We start from the raw sequence: 19,783 nt of genomic DNA, 5'->3' as shown, positions 1-19,783 counted from the left end.
TTTCTTCCCCTTCTAGGCAAGTTTGTATCTTATTGTCTCTCAGCGATACGGATTTTTTAGTGTTTTGGCCGCCATGATTCGAGAAAGCTCCGACAAACAACTTGTATGGAGAATCGTGAAGGCTTTGCCGTTCATTCATCAACCTGACTGAGTGACGCCAAAGGCGAGTGAAGTGTAAGCAGCTGATTGGCTACATCAACACACGTGAAAAAATACGATATTTTTTCACGTGTGTTGTTACGGCTTTTCTCAGAGCCGGAAATCCTTGTATAACACCGCAGTTTATATTATAATATTTTTTTTTTTTTTATCACTTGCCTGTTTGATATTGTATTGATATTGTAAGGAGAAATTCCGTCCTGGTCACTCATGAGAGTTAAAGGGTTAAGTAAAAAAAAATATAAGAACCATGCAGGAATTTTCTATACATTTCTTGCAATGAATAATCATATAAATTAGCGTAAACAATGTAAAAATATGTTTACATCTCTTCTTTTTGCTTCAAAACTTTCTTCATTTTTATTTCGACTTCGGCAACATTCTCGTAGTTGGGTGTTTAAGTAACTCCGTTAGTTGTCCATTGTTTGCCCTTTTTTAAAGATGCAATAACGGGGAAAACTAGCTTCTGAGAAGACCCACACTAATAGGAAGCATAAAGACTCTTAGTTCTCGTCTTCTTTATTACATTTCCTATAGCTAAGCAAATTGTCTCTCCCTTTTACTCACTGTGGTGCATGCTCTTGTTACACAATTATGTATCACATGCTTCGTTGCACTTACATGCATTACCATATTATTGCACAGACCTTTGCATACTTTACACCTTTGCACACCTTGTACATATTTAGTGATTGCAATGCATTAAATATTCAGTTTTGGATATGGAACAGAGACGTTAACATGGTGGCAGCGGTGATTTTTTTTCCTCCTCCCTCGCAGCATTAATTTAGATAGCTTAACGATTTAAGTATACTGGCAAGCATGGCTTTAAAAACTCTTTTTCCAGATTTTAAAACAACGGGAGATGACAGACACGACATTTAGGAATACATTGAAGATATGACCGACTACTGCACCATGCGAAACTGGTTCGATCCGTCGAAGGAGACAGAGGCTGCAAAATGGACGAAACCAGAGAAAGCGATGGCATCTTTACGGGCGTCATTATCCCCTGCGAACAGAGCGGTCTACAAATACAGTTTAGGGCTTTCAGCAGAAGACCTGGCGAAACCTCACTTGCTTATTAATGCCCTGAGAGAATATTATGGCGCAGACATTGGGGTGTCCGGTGAAAGACAGAAGTTTCCTCGCCTGATGCAAAATGAAGACGAATCGATCAGTTCTTGGGAAACGCGTATACGAACTCAAGCTTCATAGAGCGAATATGAGAATTTCGCTGACGAATTTATGCGAGACCAGTTTATCGCCGGCTTAACGTCTGAAACCCTGCGTGTAAAACTGATTGGTAAGAGCCACAGACACCGAGATGCCGCACAAACCAAGGTTAAGTTGCGGAAAGTTGTTGAAATCGCGAAAAGCTTTGAGGCGACTACTTTTGCGAATTAGTTAATGAGAACCGCACGAAGCACCTAGCAGGAGCAAGTAAATTTCACAAACAAATCCACGCGTGAGAATCAAACTTCTGCTCCACCGACGCCACTGTGTTTTTGGTGCCGCGGCAGCCATCCCAGTCCTCGTCAACATCATTGCCCTGCGTTTGGCAAGAGATGCAATAAGTGTGGAATCGTTGGTCATTTCGCTCGTGCGTGTAAAGGAGGAACAAGAAAGCAAGCGGGCAACAGGCAACAGTCAAATTTCGAAAATTGTGAGAGCACAAATCGACTCAGCTTCAACTTGCAATGCCATACCTAGCAATTAAGCCAGTTATTCCCTAATTGGAAGGTTTCAAAGACCAAAAGAAGAAACAGCACATATGGAAGCCAAATAATGCGACCAAAAGGTAAGTAACCCTAGTTTGCGACAGAAAAGGCAGACCAGAGACAAGAGATTTTCTTGTGGTGGATGTCCCTAGCGACAAACCACCACTTCTTAGCGGAAAGGATGCGCAGGCTCTATAGTATTTGAAGATTTATGCAGACAAAACAAACGCCGTTGAGGACGAGATTCCGCAAACTCCGCAAACACTTCCCCCACTCGAAATGCTAACGGCGGAGGAAATTTTACGGCAGTATGCTAATGTGTTTAGACCATGGCGCGGGAAATCCCTTGGGACGCCATGCATATTCAGCTGGACCCCTCTGTTACACCTGTACATGCCCCAACACGCCGAGTGCCCGTGGCAAACTTAGACCGGGTAAATGAAGAGCTGAAAAGGTTTTCTGAAGAAGGGATTATTAGGCCTGTTACCCAAACCACAGATTGGCTGTCTAATATGCTGGTTAAAGAAAAACCAAACGGCAAACTTCGCATCCGTATCGACCCAAGCCAGACCATAAACAAAGCAATTAAAAGACCCAAGTACACGATACCGACCATCGAAGAGAAGCTTCCTTTACTAACAAAAGCCAAAGTCTTCAAATACCAGTTCACAGTTCGATATAAGAAAGGGAAAGAGCTTTTTATAGCAGACACACTGTCTCGCTCTGCCATCAGTGTTCATGATGACACAACCCCGACAGTAATGCAAGAGTGCAAAGTGTTTCGTGTAGAACTAGCACAAGTGGACCTGGGGGCAAATAGAGTAACCGTTGAAACAATGAACTAGATCAAAGAGGAGACTTCAAAAGATCCTGTTCTAGCAGTATTGCATAAAGTGGTGCTAAGTGGATGGCCTTCAGAAAGGAAGGAAGTGCCCGAGCAAATCAGAGTTTACTGGGACTCAAGAGACGAGATCACAGTGTATGACGGAATCTTTTACAAGTCTCATCAAGTTATCGTACCCACATCCTTGCGATCTGAAATGTTAAGGAAGATACACAAAGCTCACCAAGGCGCAGATAGCAGTATACGACGAGCACGCGAATCCGTGTACCGGCCAGGTATGTAGGCAGCAATCAGGTAGACATGTTCATCTTGCGGAGTTTGTGCCCAGTACTTGGGCGAGCGAGCTCGAGTACCCATGTGGTCACACGACATACCTTTTTGGCCTTCTTCAAAAGTGAGTGCAAACCTATTTCAACTAAATGGCAGCAATTACATCGTCTTGGTGGACCCCTACAGTGACTAATTTAAGCTCGAACCTTTGCAAAACACATTCGGTAACACGGTCATAAGAGCCATGAAAAGAAATTTTGCCCGATACGGAATTCCAGAGGAATTCAGGACTGATAACGACCCACAGTTTGTCAGCCATGAGTACTCGCGTTTCGCTCGCGAGTACGGGTTACCAGTACAAAATCGTCACCCTACCACAGCCAAGGAAATGGAAATGCAGAATCGGCAGTTAAGATTGTCAAGATTATCTTGAAGAAATCACGTAAGGAGGACCCGTACTTAGCTCTCTTGGCGTACCGAAACACACCCCAACATGGATACAACTATTCTCCTGCTGAGCGCTTGATGTCTCGAAAACTTCGGGGCATCATCCCTACAGTTACTTATCAGCACGTCCCAAAACTAGCATGTCCCAGATAGGTCAAAGGTGCAGTACGACAAGAAGGCACTAACCCCGCTTAGAGAGTTCACAGAAGGGGAAAAAGTGTACCTAAAACTCTGCCCCACAAACAGGTCTCAACCATGGATCCATGGGGAGGTAGAAGAAAAGCCCGCACCAAGGTCCTGCGTGGTCGAAACAGCAATGGGACCAGTTCGCCGGAATTATTGCCAAATCAGGAGAGCGAAAGCAGAGCCAGCTGATGGATACAGCGCAGTGATGGACCAGCTTGAAATCGCATCTACGCACTCAGAGCAAGAACAGGAGAGACAACCGCCAAACGCTGACTCAACAGGAGAAACAATGTCCAGCACACCCGGAATCGAATCAGAAGACACGTTACCTGCAAAGATAGAATGTGGACCGCGCCGATCACAACGTGAGCGTAGACTCCCCTCAAGATTCAGAAACTACGTCATGTAAAAAACTATTCTTATAGAATTCGTTTCAGAGACTACGTCAAGTCGAGACTGTTTTAATAGGACTAGTTTTGTTTGCTTTCTTTTTGCTTGTTTTTTGTCTGCATGTTTTTATTTAAAAGGGGGAGGGTGTTACACAACTATGTATCACATGCTTCGTTGCACCAACATGTATTACCACATTATTGCTCAGACCTTTGTATACTTTACACCTTTGCACACCTTGTACATATTTGGTGATTGCAATGCATTAAATATTCAGTTTTGGACATATAACAGAGACGTTAACATGTTATGATTTGACCGTTGTTATTTAAATTTAATATGTTTCACAGGAATTGTTAATTTGACTTATGATTGGTCCAGGTGTTTCTTTTCATTTTGTTATTCAAACCTTTTTTTTTTTAATTAGCATATGTACATTTTTTTGTTTTCCTCTCTGTGTTTAACCTTCTTTTTCGTGTAAGCGGAATAAAAGAAGCAAAAGTTTGTTTTCAATGGTGTAAAATTCTTATGCAAAAGCGGATGAATTCGTCGAGTAAGCATAATTTTCGCTCGCTTTCGTTTTGATAAATGTTCACACGATAGTTAAATGTAGAAATTGAACCTGAATCCTTAAATTCCGGTAATTCAGGAGGGCTCCAGCCAAATGATATTATGTAGATAAAAACAGAACCTGGATTAATAGTATACTTTTTGTGTTTAATGAAAGTGTTTAAAATGAGTGAAATCTAAATTTGTTATGATCCTAAAAGAGTGGAATTCAGGGTAACAACTGAATCACATTCAATAACAATTTTACCATGACTTTCTTTGCGCATAGAATGCACCAATGAAAAAGATACAGTAAGATTTTACCATCCAAAAGACCTTAAGTAGGAGTGCTAAAATGATAATAAACTCAAGAACCCATGCGGCGATTAACCAGCTCCAAAGATTCCTTCATGCATGAGGATTTTTCCACGACAAGTTGGAAAACAGGTACAATTACCTTTTTGTCCTTCCCCTTCTTTCAATTTAAGTTCATAAATTTCGTTGTTTAATTCAAAGAAATTAAAAAAATGTTTCATGTAATTGGCATAAATTTTTTCAAGTCGTTTCTCGTGAGCATGGGAAAACACCCAATGATGTAAATTAAAAATTAGCAAATTATGTTCTGTATTTGTTGACTTTATATCTAGGATAGCTAACACTTGGTTTAATTGGAGAGGCTAATTTAGAAATATTCTTTATGATCCGAAGGAAAAACTTTTGACGATGTGTAACTTATGCGGTTCATATACCCATCTTTCATCAATGTGAACAATTGATAGGAAGAGACCATCCTCGCGTAAAATACTGCGAAGACGTTGAGTGTTAAGAGAGTGTCTCTGTAAGAGCGGTCCAGTCGATTTTGCTTGAGACACGGATTTCGCTCATTTCTTGTGTGTCGTAAGGCATTCATGTACCTATACTAAAACCACAATCTGTTTGATTGGATCCCTTCATTTTTACGAGTTTTACGGAAATTAAATTTCATTCGATGGAAGGCTTGTCGTGACACTTTTCAAGACTTTAATTTAGGACAACTTTGGAGGACAATTTACAAAAAACTACGGAACTCAGCAAAAAACAAATACCTCAGCCGTGTATATTAACTCTATCTTATCCATCGAGGCGACTTTCGTGAACATCACGTTTCAATCAAGTATACAGGAAGACTTGAATGACACCTTATCGGTTCGCTTAAGGCACACACGCTAAAACCGATCAAATTTAAGGTAAATTTTTGAAAAAGTGAGACGTTCTTAACTGATTCAACTAACATAGCTATGAAGTAGGTGCCATAGAAAAGGTAACTACAGAAAAAAACTTTGCGGCTCGACCTTTACGAAAATTTTAATAACTCCGTGAACTTACCTAATTTTCGGCAATCTCCAAGTTTGGGCGCCATATTGAGGGACTTGTCAACATGTAGCGTAACTGATATAAATCAATCAGGTTGATCTAAAACCGTCAGAAATATATACGAAAGCAATTCAAATGAACTTTACTTTCAATTCAAGCGACAAAATTTGAAATTGTTTGTTAAACTTACCATTCCTTCATCCCCATGCGACCATTTCTTCCAACAATTCAAACACTACAACTAGTGTTCGAATTCCCCTCGTCGATTCCACCGTAAGAAATAACCTGTGCCACCCAAGCTTCGACTCGAATGTGAAGTACGAATCAAATAACACAACTGCTTCACCTTCGAGGCAATGTCACGCTGGTATTTTGATTTTCGGATCGACAGGAACGGTGATCAGGAAGCGATCGCCATGTTTACCTCATAAACGTGATCGCTGACCAGCCGCTGAGTGAAAACAGTACAGCGCGGTGTGGGGTGGTTGGCGGCTTATCGTCATAAGATATTCGAATACACACTTAAAAAGCTTTAGGACTCCCAGTCTAAACAGTGAAGGCATGCTTCGTGGTACAGACAACTTTTGTTTTATTCTCATAACTTTCTCCTTTAAATTCGAACTGGTATTAATTAACAGAGTAATCAATATATATTTTTAACCGGGGTACCCATATGACCGTCTTCTTCACCGGAACCTTTTATTTATGCCCCATTGCACGGAATGAACACTATACTTAGACTATTTGTTCTAAGTCATTTTTGCTGTTCCCAAGAATGTATGCAAAATGATAGAGATTTGATTCATTCAGCTGACACATTCTTTTATGGCGCGTGAAGGTTAATTTTTTTCTATCAAAAGTCGCGCGCGCAACATACCGGAATTGAAAATTCGTTGTAAAATCGTGCGAACCTTAGAATGAGTGTAGACAACTCTGACTTTTGGCAAGATGAAGTGGATGGTTCAAAGGACCCCCTGAGATTTTTTTCAGGACTATAACTGAGATTTGTTTAAAACTATGATAATCGTCATTATTAGCGGACGGTGCTTTTTACCCATTGTTGTCATCATTGTTGTCATCATTATCGTTATCACGCCGGAAGAAGTATAACGCCGGCACGTTGCTTTACCTAACCACACGGAGAATTGTTCTCTCTTTTGCTCCCCTTGGATCCTGGCAACTGTTACTATTAAGACGATCAACAAGAAAGCCCTAGCCCTAGCTGAAATTTTTGACTAACAGAATGTAAGAAAAAATCGGTGGGGAGAGTAATTCGCGTATCTTACAATCTGAACGATAGTTTTCAATAACCAAATACCACTTTATTCAATTTACCTTAGCTGTATCGTGTTTAAAAGTGACGTTTCTGGGGACCGTAGATTCTTCCCTGATTCTTCTAGTCTCAGCCAAGACTCACCATCATGAACTTTTTTCTTGTGCTTGCATGGGACTAGAGAGCTAAGGTAAGCGACTGCAAATTTCTCAGCTAAAGTGAAGCTCAGTAGCAGCCATCAGGAATTGAAAACCGACATGCACTGTTTACTTTTATTATTCTTAATCAAATAAGGGGTGTTTTAGTCTGCAAATTTAATCATACTGGTTAATGAGATTCACATACAAATTAAGGAAAACTGACTGCAAGTAAATGTGAACCGTACGCATGAATAAGTGTATTGCGTTGTCAGGTGATTTGATCTTCTACAAAAACATGATTGATTATCAACCAAGCAACATTGTACATATTTCCATCTGCAATTAAAAGCACTTGCACATAGAGCTATGTTTTTTCAACATGATGTGTACTTAAATACCCTTAATCTAATAAAGAGTTTCTTCTCTTTTCGAGCAGATATGTCACGAGACAAAAATAGATAACAGATATATAACAGACTTTTCTTCTTGACTAACAAATTTATTTTAATCCAAAGATGTCTCTGTAATTTTGTTTTTTGAGACGTGTTGACGGATTTTAAATCTCGAAAATTATCAATTGAGGTACCCCACAGTTATCATCAAGGAGAGTCTGTTTGATTTTGGCTGTCTTCCTCCAGCTGTAAGTGAAATACTGAAGTTACTTTCATCAAATGATGACAACAAAATTGTTTGCATGTTGCAATGATTTGATTTAGTGCCCTCCTTCCGATAAGCACTCCCTCTGGAATAAGTGCCCCTCTCCCCCTTGTTTCAAGTCAGAAAGTTTGAAAAGTGATGACGTGTTGCTTAAAATTTACCTGTTATTTCGTGCTTACACAATTGATAACTATTATTACATGTACTATTATTATTTTTAAGCTTGTCTTTATTTTTATACTGGCCTTTGTCAAGCAAAGGGTCAAATCTGGACTTCAAAACTGCAATGGATATCCTGGTTTACTGATGTAAGTACAGAATTGATTAATAGAGCAAAAAGGTCAAGGCTTATATTGAAGGTCAACACCATATAGTCTGATCATTGTGTACTTTTTAGTAGTCGTACTTAAGTCTAAGTGACACCCAGCTACATGGACTTTTTTCGAAAAAGTTGCTACTTGTAATACTAGGCAAGGGGATGTGCCTTTAAAGTTACATTTCTGATAAAGTGACTAACTTAGCAGATGCGGTGTATAATAGTCCATTTTACAGTTGTGTGCTTGGTTGCCAAGCCTTTGAACAGGAGTGAGGCTAAGGTTGACCTTGTTGTGATTCAAACCTTGCTGCTTTTCAAATGCAAATTACTTTGTCATCATTTTAATTGGATACTGGTCTCTATCACAGCAAGGTGACCTTCAGCCTCACTCCAAATCAAAGGCTTGACAACTAAGTAAAATGTAAACAGCAGTAAAATGGCCTATTAGCCACAGAGTCGACCATTATGACCCAAGAACTCTCCCCACCCCTAATCTGGAAACTGTGCCATTTCAGTCTGAATATAGACACAGTGCAATAATATGAGGCATTTGCTCACTGAATGCGTTTAAGGGGAGTGTTTTTTGAGTGAGCTATTTGGGTGCAGCTGTTTTATTAATGTTTATATGGTTTCCTTTCGGACCATTTGATCTTTTAGGTGGTTTTAGCAACAGATTCACCATTGCTGTTATGTTTGGAGCCATTTTCAGCACATTCCTGAATATGTTTTTAAAACCGAAAATTGAATTTTTCAGATGCCTTACCCAACTGGATGGGTGCAGGGTAAGTGGTCATACATGGTGACCTGATTTTGAATAAATGAAGTGCTCATTATTGTTACTGCTGTTTTTGGTTTTTCTCACTGTTTAAAATCAGTTAAATACTGGCGCTATAAGTTGACTCAGTTGCCATGGGGCAGTATTAGTTTACAAACAAATTTTAACATAATTAAATGGAATTTAACATAGTTTAAACAACTAGGAGCAATTATAGCATTTCAAACATTTGGTTCATGTCATAGCCAGCTGTTAGAATCTGTGCAGTGTTTGTTGCATTCAGCAGAGTTTGCAGCAGTACCGTGGTTGTTGGCGCCCTGGGGCCATCCTCGTCCAGCGGTATACCTTATCAGTGCATGCGTTGTTCTTTCATTGTACCTGTGTTGTGTTTGCTCTTCTATACCGTGGCATTGTTGTCCTTGCAGATAGCAGCTCTTGACATTTCCTTTCCCCTCCCCCCAGCCCTAACCGCAGGCTTTCTTGTGCAGGGTTTATTTCTTTTTATTTGTTTTATTTATTCATTCATTTATTTATGTTTTCCTCCACTGAGCCATTTGGCTCTAGTGTGACAGGTGCTCAGAGGGGGCTTGGAGCAAGGGACTTACAGCTGGATTGCGGGTTGGGTAGGCCAGTCGGGTGTTCTAGCACCTTGGGGTGTGACTGTAGTTGCAGCTCCTGGGCCCCTTGGGCATCCAGCCTCCATTTGTGATGTGGGTGTAAACTTGATATTATGTTATTTATTTATTTATTTGGAATATCTATACAGACTGGCTCAGTTCAGCTTCTAAAAGCAGGTTTACATTGCCTCTATAAATAATAACAAGGCCAGATGATCACACTGGGAATCACATTCATACTCTTTGTTGAAGTCTGTGAGTTCTTCTCCCCTCAGTAGCTGCTGCACATTTGCATGTTCATCAGTTATGAGAACTTTTCTGTGAGATCAAGAAAACATCCTCTACATGATTAGTTTGAGTATTCTCATCACCTGTTTGCTGGATAATGTGTGGATATGGTAGGGAGATGTTACATGTTAATCATTTGAGGGAGTTAAAGGGTTAATGTCCCATGGCTTTTAACCAGTATTGAGAAGATGTAGGAGAGTATGGGGCCTATGGTTTATCATCCTTAGCTGAGAAGACTAGAATGTCTAACCATTTGAAGATGTTGTAGCAAAGGCAGCACATTCTCCTCAGTTATTTTAAGATCCCGAGTGTTGTTGCAGTTTTGGACTTGAACCTTCAACTACCCGCACAGCAAGAACATCTTCGAGATATAGAAAGAAATGACAAGAGCACATCCATACCGGTTGCTAAGCGATTTAATCTCCTTAATCTTTTTCCCTACATCTTGGCTGTTCGAAGGCCGGGCTGCAAAACTCCAGAACAAAGATTTATCTTTCAGATCGGCACTTTTCATCCCCACAGTATCAACGAACACTTTTCATTCAGCTAATTTGTTCTTGTTTTCTCGTCACCATATTCCCACCAATAGCGTGGCTCCATTTTCGGCAGATAAATACACACACAACTCACAATTCCTCCAACCGCTGTGATGAAGGGCTAACGCTCCAAACGTCAGCTTTTAAACTCTTTACAGTGGCCAATTTACATTATCAACTCAGTTAATAATACAAAATTACACTGTTATACTCTCCCTCTGATGCAGCACCACAGTTTCTTAAGAAACTTACCCCCTTTACCTGCACAGCAGTCCAGCAGTCAACATGAGCCAGGAGAAAAAAAAAGATTCCTCTGTTTTAATTAATAAAATATGCGTGACTGATTGTTATCACTGAGGGTAATCACCGTTTAATACAGGTCAACGACAAAAGACAAAAAAACAACATTTAATTAATACCATAATTCATCATTTATTTTATATCGAGTTTATGTAAAAAATGTATCAAATAGCATTAACAAAATGACAGCGTAAAAACAGAACAATAGATTAGAAATCTAACAATTAGACTTCTTGGTAATAAACCAACAAATGATTTTTCTTGTGTAATTTTCTTGTGTAATATTTGTCAGATATAAACAATCCTATAGAAGGATGATAATGTGCAATTCGTTAAGGACATTTGAACTCTAAATACTAACATTGATTTTGGGAGCCAAATATGGAATAAATTTTACTTCAAAGACAATTCGTCTTTTTATTCGAGTGATTCCTCCCTAAGTGACCGTTCCATACAACCCGAACAGGCTGATGGGACTCAGTCAAGGATAACCACAAACGCTTAATAGAGACCACCGCTGAAAAGTGGTGAAAGTGACAATGCATAAGAGGAAAAAAATCGCGAATTTGACAACCGACCGCTTAATACAGGTTCGACTATGAATTCCAAAATAACCAATCAGCCCACGCAAAGAGCTCCATTCGCCTGTGTGGTATATTATAAAAGACCGCTCTAAGGTGGGTAGATGGAGTAGAGTTATGAAGCACGAAGAGAAAATCTAAAATCAGCAATTACTCAGGGAAATTCTTGTCTTTACCTTCTGAAATCGTAGCTCTAAGATTCATGAGAATCCGTCCTCTAACCACGTAGCCGTTTACACTCCCAACCCGGGGGAAACGGAACCTCGACCAACCGTTCCCCCCTTCCCAGGGCTCTTTTTAAAATGATTGTAATATATGCTATCGTCAGTAGAGATATTCTGACGAAACATTTACGTTGTCGCAGTTTTTTAGATCTGGGGGAGGTCAAAATATCAGGGCTTACTGACTGTTTGGATCCGGTACAAGGTCTTTAAAGGGGGAAGGAAATTTATCCTTGCTCGCCCTCACTTCGGTGAATATCTCGCTTTAGCTTCATTAAGCATCTCAGATTGAACATAACAGGAATGCGTAGCGACAACGCTCTCCCCATGCCCGTCTCTCTCAGGTTGATCCTTACTTCCAGCATTTTTCCACGGCTTGTTTTTCCCGGTTTTCCTTACTCCTCAAAAGCCAGCACTCTAAATTTGAGTTCCAAATGCCACCTTCTAAAACTGTTTTTATTTCACATATTGCATGTCACCCAGTCGAGGGCCTGCATGGGGTTAACCGTTTGCCGTAAACCGGTCGAAAAACTAGGTTTTAGGCGTTAAAATTGTCTTATAATAAGTCTTATTTAGTGTTATTCTGGGTTAGCGGCAGTAGAAAAATGGCTACAATTTAACCATTAGCCGTAAAAAGTTCTTTTTGGTCGGCCCTCAGTTTTAAGAAAGTTTTGGTATTTTTAACAGGCTGTTTTAGTTAAGTTTGCAATCGTGGAAAAAAAATCATAAATATTTTCTACACGCGGGGAACCACACCGACCTAGGGTACCTCCCATGCTGAGGACGCTTTATATAAATAGAATAAAGCACCATGTCCCAAAGTGAAAGGTAATTTCTTTTTTCTTGCCTCTTCAACAACATCACGTCGCTTTACATGCTAAAAAAACGCGTCGCGTGATATCCTAAGGAACGGCTGCCAATGAAACCGGCAGATATAAAATCTGAAAATATCGAAGTTTATATCTCATTCTTAACTCTATCCAAGAAAATGGGCAAAAGTTGAGCGAATAAGACATAGGTGCACTCACTACTCCAAACGAAAAGATGTGACAAAACATCATATCTGTCACATAACGTGCTAAAGAAATGCGTTGCGTGACATCCTTAAAAACGGTTGCCAATGATCGATATTAGCAGTTATAGAGTCAGAAAATATCAAAGTTTATCTCTCATTCAGTAAACCTATTCAAAGAAATGGGCAAAAGTTATTAAGCGAATACCAATTCAAACGACAAGAAATGGCTAATGCAGGTTGATGCAGATATTTTCTTCCCTTTGTTATTGATTTCCTCTTCCATTTTAACAAAATACCAAGCGACTTGTTTCATTGTTTGACATTTAAATGTTAGTTTATTGTACTTAGATAGTAGGTAAAAACTGTTATCGGAGAATCTAAATGAAATCATTTGGCTCCAACTTTCCAGCTCGTTCTGAGCTCCATCAATTGTTTGTAAGCCATAACTAAAATTATAAAGTAAAACTTCTCGTTTTGCCTTTGGACGATTAGTTTAAACAATATATTTAAATGTATCGTTCTGCTTGTAAAAAATAACATAATTTATCGCCTTCAAAATTAAAGGAGAAATCTCAGAAAATTAACTAATACCAGACTAAATCCTTGCCATTACGGCCAAAATCTGTCAATTTGAGTCGTTTTAAGATCAAACGAATTCTGATCGGCAGAAACTAACTTTAAGTACCGATGAGTGAGTATAAATCCTCGAAAAGTTCATCACAATTTCCATCTGACATAGACTAAGATAATCGAGCAATCGGACAACTGATTATTCTCCACTTCTTATGGAAATTCTCTACACACGCACATGGCTGTAATAGCTTTATATCACTCATGAGACTAAACAGATTAAGAAAAACTCTGTAAAAAAACTCTAGAAAAGACGTTTCAACTTCGAAGTAAATGTAACGCCCAAATCCTCTCAGTAGAAAATACTTAGATTAAAAATAACTTCTCACATAGCTAGTCATGATAATTTTAAGATATCATATGGAAAAAATAACAAAAAAACAAAACAAACAGTAGTTTGAGAAGGATATCAAAGATTAAGCTCCTAAAAGCAGTTCAGACAAGCAAAAAGGCAACTTTTGAATCAATGGAAATCTGTTCTCTTGTTAAACTTGACTTTGGCCGTCTTTTGGTTCTTCCTGCTTTGAAAAGAAGACTCTTGACAAAGTTTTCGTCTGTAGCTTACTGGTTTCTGGTCCAAATATCAGCATTTGTACATATCCGAAAACTCCCTGGGATTCCAATGCTCTCTGCCTTAACTGAAAAATGAAAGAATCTAAGTTTAGGGAGGATAGTTGAGTTGCCATGAAATATTTCTTAGCACATGAAACGATACACTGCACAACAGGATTGCTTTAAAAGAACTTTGCTATTTTACTCCTATCATGTTTCCAAAATAGAATGTTATCATCGTAAATGTGTCCACTTGATTGTACTGCATCTCAGTTTGCGGAGAGAAAAATAAATTGGTAACCCAACGGAAAGGAAAATAACACACAAGTATGACTGCTCACATATGAGCAAAGATTTTGATTTAATGCAACTTTGTATTGAATAGAATGTATTACCAGAATTATTACTTACTGCTCTAAATCTCCTTGAAATCCAGGCTGACGTCGTCACCAATGAGTACAAATGGTGCCCAGTAAATCACCTCCTTGAACTTTTCAATTTCTCTCATACGCTTCATGGCCTGATTGAGAGCTTCGCTTGCCTTCTTGCCTTTGGCAAGTGCATAGTAGAAGAAACTCATGAACTCCAGGGTTCCCTCGTCGCCAATCGCCCACAAGGTTACCACAACAGATCTGGCACCGGCACCCAAAAGTGCACGGGCCATGCCGACCACACCCTCGGCCATCACCTCCCCACGAGCAGTGTGACAGCAGCTAAGTACAACCAGACGTGCTCGCAACCCAGCTTCTATGACATCTTTCATTGTCAGTAGATAGTCTTTCTCTTGCGGCTGAGGGTTATCTCTTGTGGTGTTTGGTGCCAGGATAACTTCTCCAGTTTCCATCTTACCGTGCGCTGCTATGTGAACTAAGGCCACTGATGATATTTGTTTTAACACTTCATCTTTTGTTGCCATTTCTCCAGTGAGAGGGGAGACATTGAGGATACGTCCAATCATCTCCACTTCTTTCCTTGCTCCTGGAAGTTGCACCAAAAGTCCTCCCTCATAGATGATATGTTTGAAACATGGGTCGCCGACAAGCAATGCACCAGTCTTCATGTGAAAGTCAGCTGGACAATCACGAATTAGTTGCAATGTCGTCAGAGAGGGAAGCACACGAATTTTGAAAGAATCACTTAGATATGATGAGTTGGAGTCCAGCAACGCTGCATAAGGTACAAGGCAAAATGGCCCCTCAGGAACGAATGTGATCTCGTCGTTGCCTTCGATCAGGTCAGCAATAGGAGTAACGATGATGTCATGCAGCTTCTTTAAAGCACTGGATTGGGAGTGCCTCACATCAACTCGGATCACGTCATTGGCCACTTCATCATTTGTCGGCGAGTCAAGCGGAGGATTTTCGATGGTAACAGTACCTCTTGTACCGATCTCCTTAAGAGCAGTTTTGGTCAGTAGCTGGATGAAAAATTTCAATTCATCCTCATACTTGTATTTGTTCACGTGCACTTCTCTCATCTGGATATTATCTTCACTGAGGCAAACCCAGAAGTAAACACATGGTCCATTAATAGCTATGAAAACTGTGCTCAATGGAACCCACCTCAGAGAAGTGCGGAATGCGCTGGGCGTCAAAGAATCGCCAGGCTGATATTTTGTGACCATGAGATCTCTCAGAGCTTGAGCACGTCCTTTCTCTGTGGCAAAAAGAGCCTTCACAACTTGACCTCGATTGAGATTTATACGCCACAAACCATTGTAGGCTACTTGGTGCTGATTACGATAACAAATCTTCCACTGATCGTTGAGTTGAAAACTGGCCCTGATATCATCATACAATTCTACACTCGAGTAATAAAAGTCAAAGGCCATCATAAGATTTCCTTGACAATCGAAACTGATTCCAAGGGAACAGAGTGAGCACGCCTCTCCAGTCTTACTTCCCACTTCTTTGGATATTTCTAGGTGACGTTGAAAACACTCGATAGCTTTTTTGAACTCTCTTTGACCTTGATGAATTCTGCCGAGAAGGCAATAACTTTTTCCCTCCCCAGCCTTGTCTCCCACTTCTTTAGCAATTTCTAGATCACGTTGATGGTACTGGATGGCTGTTTTGAACTGTCCTAGACCTCGATAAGCGTTGCCGAGATTGCCATAACTCATTCCCTCTCCGGCCTTCTCTCCCACTTCTTTAGCAATTTCTAGATGACGTTGATGGTACTGGATGGCTGTTTTGAACTGTCCTAGACTTCGATAAGCGTTGCCGAGATTGCCATAACTTCCTCCCTCTCCGGCCTTGTCTCCCACTTCTTTAGCAATTTCTAGATGACTTTGATGGTACTGGATGGCTGTTTTGAACTGTCCTAGACCTTGATAAGCGTTGCCGAGATTGCGATAACTCACTCCCTCTCCGACCTTGTCTCCCACTTCTTTAGCAATTTCTAGATGACGTTGATGGTACTGGATGGCTGTTTTGAACTGTCCTAGACCTTGATAAGCGTTGCCGAGACCGCTATAACTTCTTCCCTCTCCGGCCTTGTCTCCCACTTCTCTAGCAATTTCTAGATGACGTTGATGGTACTGGATGGCTGTTTTGAACTGTCCTAGACATCGATAAGCGTTGCCGAGATTGCCATAACTCATTCCCTCTCCGGCCTTGTCTCCCACTTCTTTAGCAATTTCTAGATGACTTTGATGGTACTGGATGGCTGTTTTGAACTGTCCTAGACCTTGATAAGCGTTGCCGAGATTGCCATAACTCATTCCCTCTCCGGCCTTGTCTCCCACTTCTTTAGCAATTTCTAGATGACGTTGATGGTACTGGATGGCTGTTTTGAACTGTCCTAGACCTCGATAAGCGTTGCCGAGATTGCCATAACTCATTCCCTCTCCGGCCTTGCCTCCCACTTCTTTAGCAATTTCTAGATGACGTTGATGGTACTGGATGGCTGTTTTGAACTGTCCTAGACCTCGATAAGCGTTGCCGAGATTGCCATAACTCATTCCCTCTCCGGCCTTGCCTCCCACTTCTTTAGCAATTTCTAGATGACGTTGATGGTACTGGATGGCTGTTTTGAACTGTCCTAGACCTCGATAAGCGTTGCCGAGATTGCCATAACTCATTCCCTCTCCGGCCTTGTCTCCCACTTCTTTAGCAATTTCTAGATGACGTTGATGGTACTGGATGGCTGTTTTGAACTGTCCTAGACCTCGATAAGCGTGGCCGAGATTGCCATAACTCATTCCCTCTCCGGCCTTGTCTCCCACTTCTTTAGCAATTTCTAGATGACGTTGATGGTACTGGATGGCTGTTTTGAACTGTCCTAGACCTCCATAAGCGTTGCCGAGATTGCCATAACTCATTCCCTCTCCGGCCTTGTCTCCCACTTCTTTAGCAATTTCTAGATGACTTTGATGGTACTGGATGGCTGTTTTGAACTGTCCTAGACTTCGATAAGCGTTGCCGAGATTGCCATAACTTCCTCCCTCTCCGGCCTTGTCTCCCACTTCTTTAGCAATTTCTAGATGACTTTGATGGTACTGGATGGCTGTTTTGAACTGTCCTAGACCTTGATAAGCGTTGCCGAGATTGCGATAACTCACTCCCTCTCCGACCTTGTCTCCCACTTCTTTAGCAATTTCTAGATGACGTTGATGGTACTGGATGGCTGTTTTGAACTGTCCTAGACCTTGATAAGCGTTGCCGAGATTGCCATAACTTCCTCCCTCTCCGGCCTTGTCTCCCACTTCTTTAGCAATTTCTAGATGACGTTGATGGTACTGGATGGCTGTTTTGAACTGTCCTAGACTGTCATAAGCGTTGCCGAGACCGCTATAACTTCTTCCCTCTCCGGCCTTGTCTCCCACTTCTTTAGCAATTTCTAGATGACGTTGATGGTACTGGATGGCTGTTTTGAACTGTCCTAGACCTTCATAAGCGTTGCCGAGATTGCCATAACTTCCTCCCTCTCCGGCCTTGTCTCCCACTTCTTTAGCAATTTCTAGATCACGTTGATGGTACTGGATGGCTGTTTTGAACTGTCCTAGACCTTGATAAGCGTTGCCGAGATTGCCATAACTTCTTCCCTCTCCGGCCTTGTCTCCCACTTCTTTAGCAATTTCTAGTTGACGCTGATGGTACTTGATAGCTGTTTTAAACTTTCCTTGTCCTTGATAAGGATTGCTGAGATTGGAAAAACTGTTTGCTATGGCTGTTAGTTCAGCATTACTTTTCCTTAATAATTGAAGCAGACGTTTGTTGTCATTTTCAATCTTAAAACGTGTCAAGGGTCGATAAATAATGAGCAGATTTGCGAAAATATTAGATAGAACCTTTAAACTGGAATGATAATTCGAACGTGGGCCTTTGTAAAAATTTGATTTCAAGTTATTGGAGAGTTTTTAACTAGCTCTGAAGCGCATTTATTGGTTTAGGTTCGGTCGTCATGGTGATGCTCGTCTGAAGACAAAAATGAGCCTCTTCTTTCAAGTAAAGTTTCGTGGAATAGTCGAAAGAACTCTTTAAGAATATTTTAGCTTCTTTAAACTGCTCGGTACACTATAAGAGAACATTGCTTGCATTATATGTTGAAGAATCTCTCCGGAACGTATTGATTTCCCTTGAAATATTACTCGCATTGAAACATTCGTTAAAGGATACGGCCAATCCCATATGCAACCAGTTCCTTGCTTCTTTATACAAGCAAAGTTCGACACAAGCTCTGGCTCCTGAAAAGGAGAGAATAATTGGACAGACATACTTTCACTATTTCTGAAAACACAACGTTTTCATGTTAATGATTTAGTAATAAGTGATACGATCCTTGACGGATGATGCCAACTTTAAATATCCAAACGAACTATTAGGTTAAAGCAGCTCAGAGCTATGAGAAAAAACAACCAGAAAAGTTTGATATTTGTACATTTTGTTTGCGTGCAAGCTGCTGGGAGTCTGGGCTGTAGCTTGGCTATTACCACAAGTTTATCAATTTACATTATAAAATAATTCAAATAGTGCACGCGCTCTGATTGGCCATAAAACCATTTTACATGAGCGTATGTAAACACGGTTTTCGTTCCTCTTTCATTAGTTATTTTATAAAAGAAATGTAAGTATAGCTTCGCGTTGTGGTTTCCTACGCTTATCTCGTGTTCTCTCAACCTCCCGCGTGTTTACATCAGGCTATGTAGACACGGAAAACATTTTACATTTCTTCATTTAGGTCGAGAGGCTTTCCAAACTCCTTTTACACCTGGCTTACGTTTCCAAAATATCACAAGTTTCACCGGGGGATCCTATCTTAACTCAGCTTTGTTTACAAAAGCCCTTCAGGAGAGTTTATCTGTGCATTTTGTTTTCTTTAAAATATTCAAGTTATTTGGAGTTTTAGCTGTAGCTTGGCCATAACCACATCAGGTCTGATCGGTTTACATTTAGGTCGAGAGACTTTCCAATGACCCTTTTACACCTGGGTTACGTTTTCCAAAATTTTATGTTAGAATATAAAATCCCATAAGTTATTGCATAAAGCAAAGCAAAGCCAGACCGAAAAAAGGTTAAAACTTGTGAATGCTCTGATTACGAAAAAAAAGAACATCGTGCTAAGAGTCTGAGAGTGACAAGAGTTCGTGGTTTTACCATCGTTTAGAAAAGTGCGCTGGAAAAAAATTTTTTTTTCTTTTTCTCTTTATCACTTGGTTTTTCTCATACATGTAATTGTCTATTGAGAACATAGTCGAAGAAGCTAACTGGAGAAATCCTATTGGGAAAGTATTACTTTCCTGCGAAGTGCCATTTTGCCTGATGTGAAAATAAGCAGTTCCACGTTTTGTTGACTGGTGGTTTACAGCGTGGGCCTGGTGTTGACATAACTGTTTAAAGAGGCGTGAAATCAGAATTCTCAAATCGCGTAAAAATTTCTGCCAAACATGTACTGAACAATAAGGGACAAAAATGTGCTAGCGTAAATACTTTCCTTTTGGCGGCCTCAAAAAGTTATCCGTT

General features: G+C 40.4%; 1 protein-coding gene and 1 pseudogene across 1 annotated transcript; one reads left to right on the top strand and one right to left on the bottom strand.

Moving 5' to 3' along the window:
* The first annotated feature begins 981 nt into the window (after window positions 1-981).
* LOC149043608 (uncharacterized) lies at window positions 982-2,725 on the top strand (annotated as a pseudogene).
* A 10,443-nt stretch (window positions 2,726-13,168) lies between these two features.
* Window positions 13,169-18,503, bottom strand: LOC113679710 (uncharacterized). The gene is made up of 3 exons (XM_089210376.1): window positions 18,440-18,503; window positions 14,232-18,051; window positions 13,169-13,906 (listed from the first exon to the last, which is right to left on the bottom strand). The coding sequence occupies exons 1-2, from the start codon at window positions 18,449-18,451 to the stop codon at window positions 14,236-14,238; spliced, it is 3,828 nt and encodes a 1,275-aa protein (XP_089066502.1). The 5' UTR covers window positions 18,452-18,503; the 3' UTR covers window positions 13,169-13,906; window positions 14,232-14,235.
* Window positions 18,504-19,783: the final 1,280 nt, after the last annotated feature.

The sequence above is a fragment of the Pocillopora damicornis genome, chromosome 6 (genome assembly GCF_964200805.1).
Source record: "Pocillopora damicornis chromosome 6, jaPocDami1.2, whole genome shotgun sequence".
Taxonomy (NCBI): domain Eukaryota; kingdom Metazoa; phylum Cnidaria; class Anthozoa; order Scleractinia; family Pocilloporidae; genus Pocillopora; species Pocillopora damicornis.
Note: the sequence above shows the minus strand (reverse complement) of the source record. Positions and strands in the feature narration are given on the sequence as shown.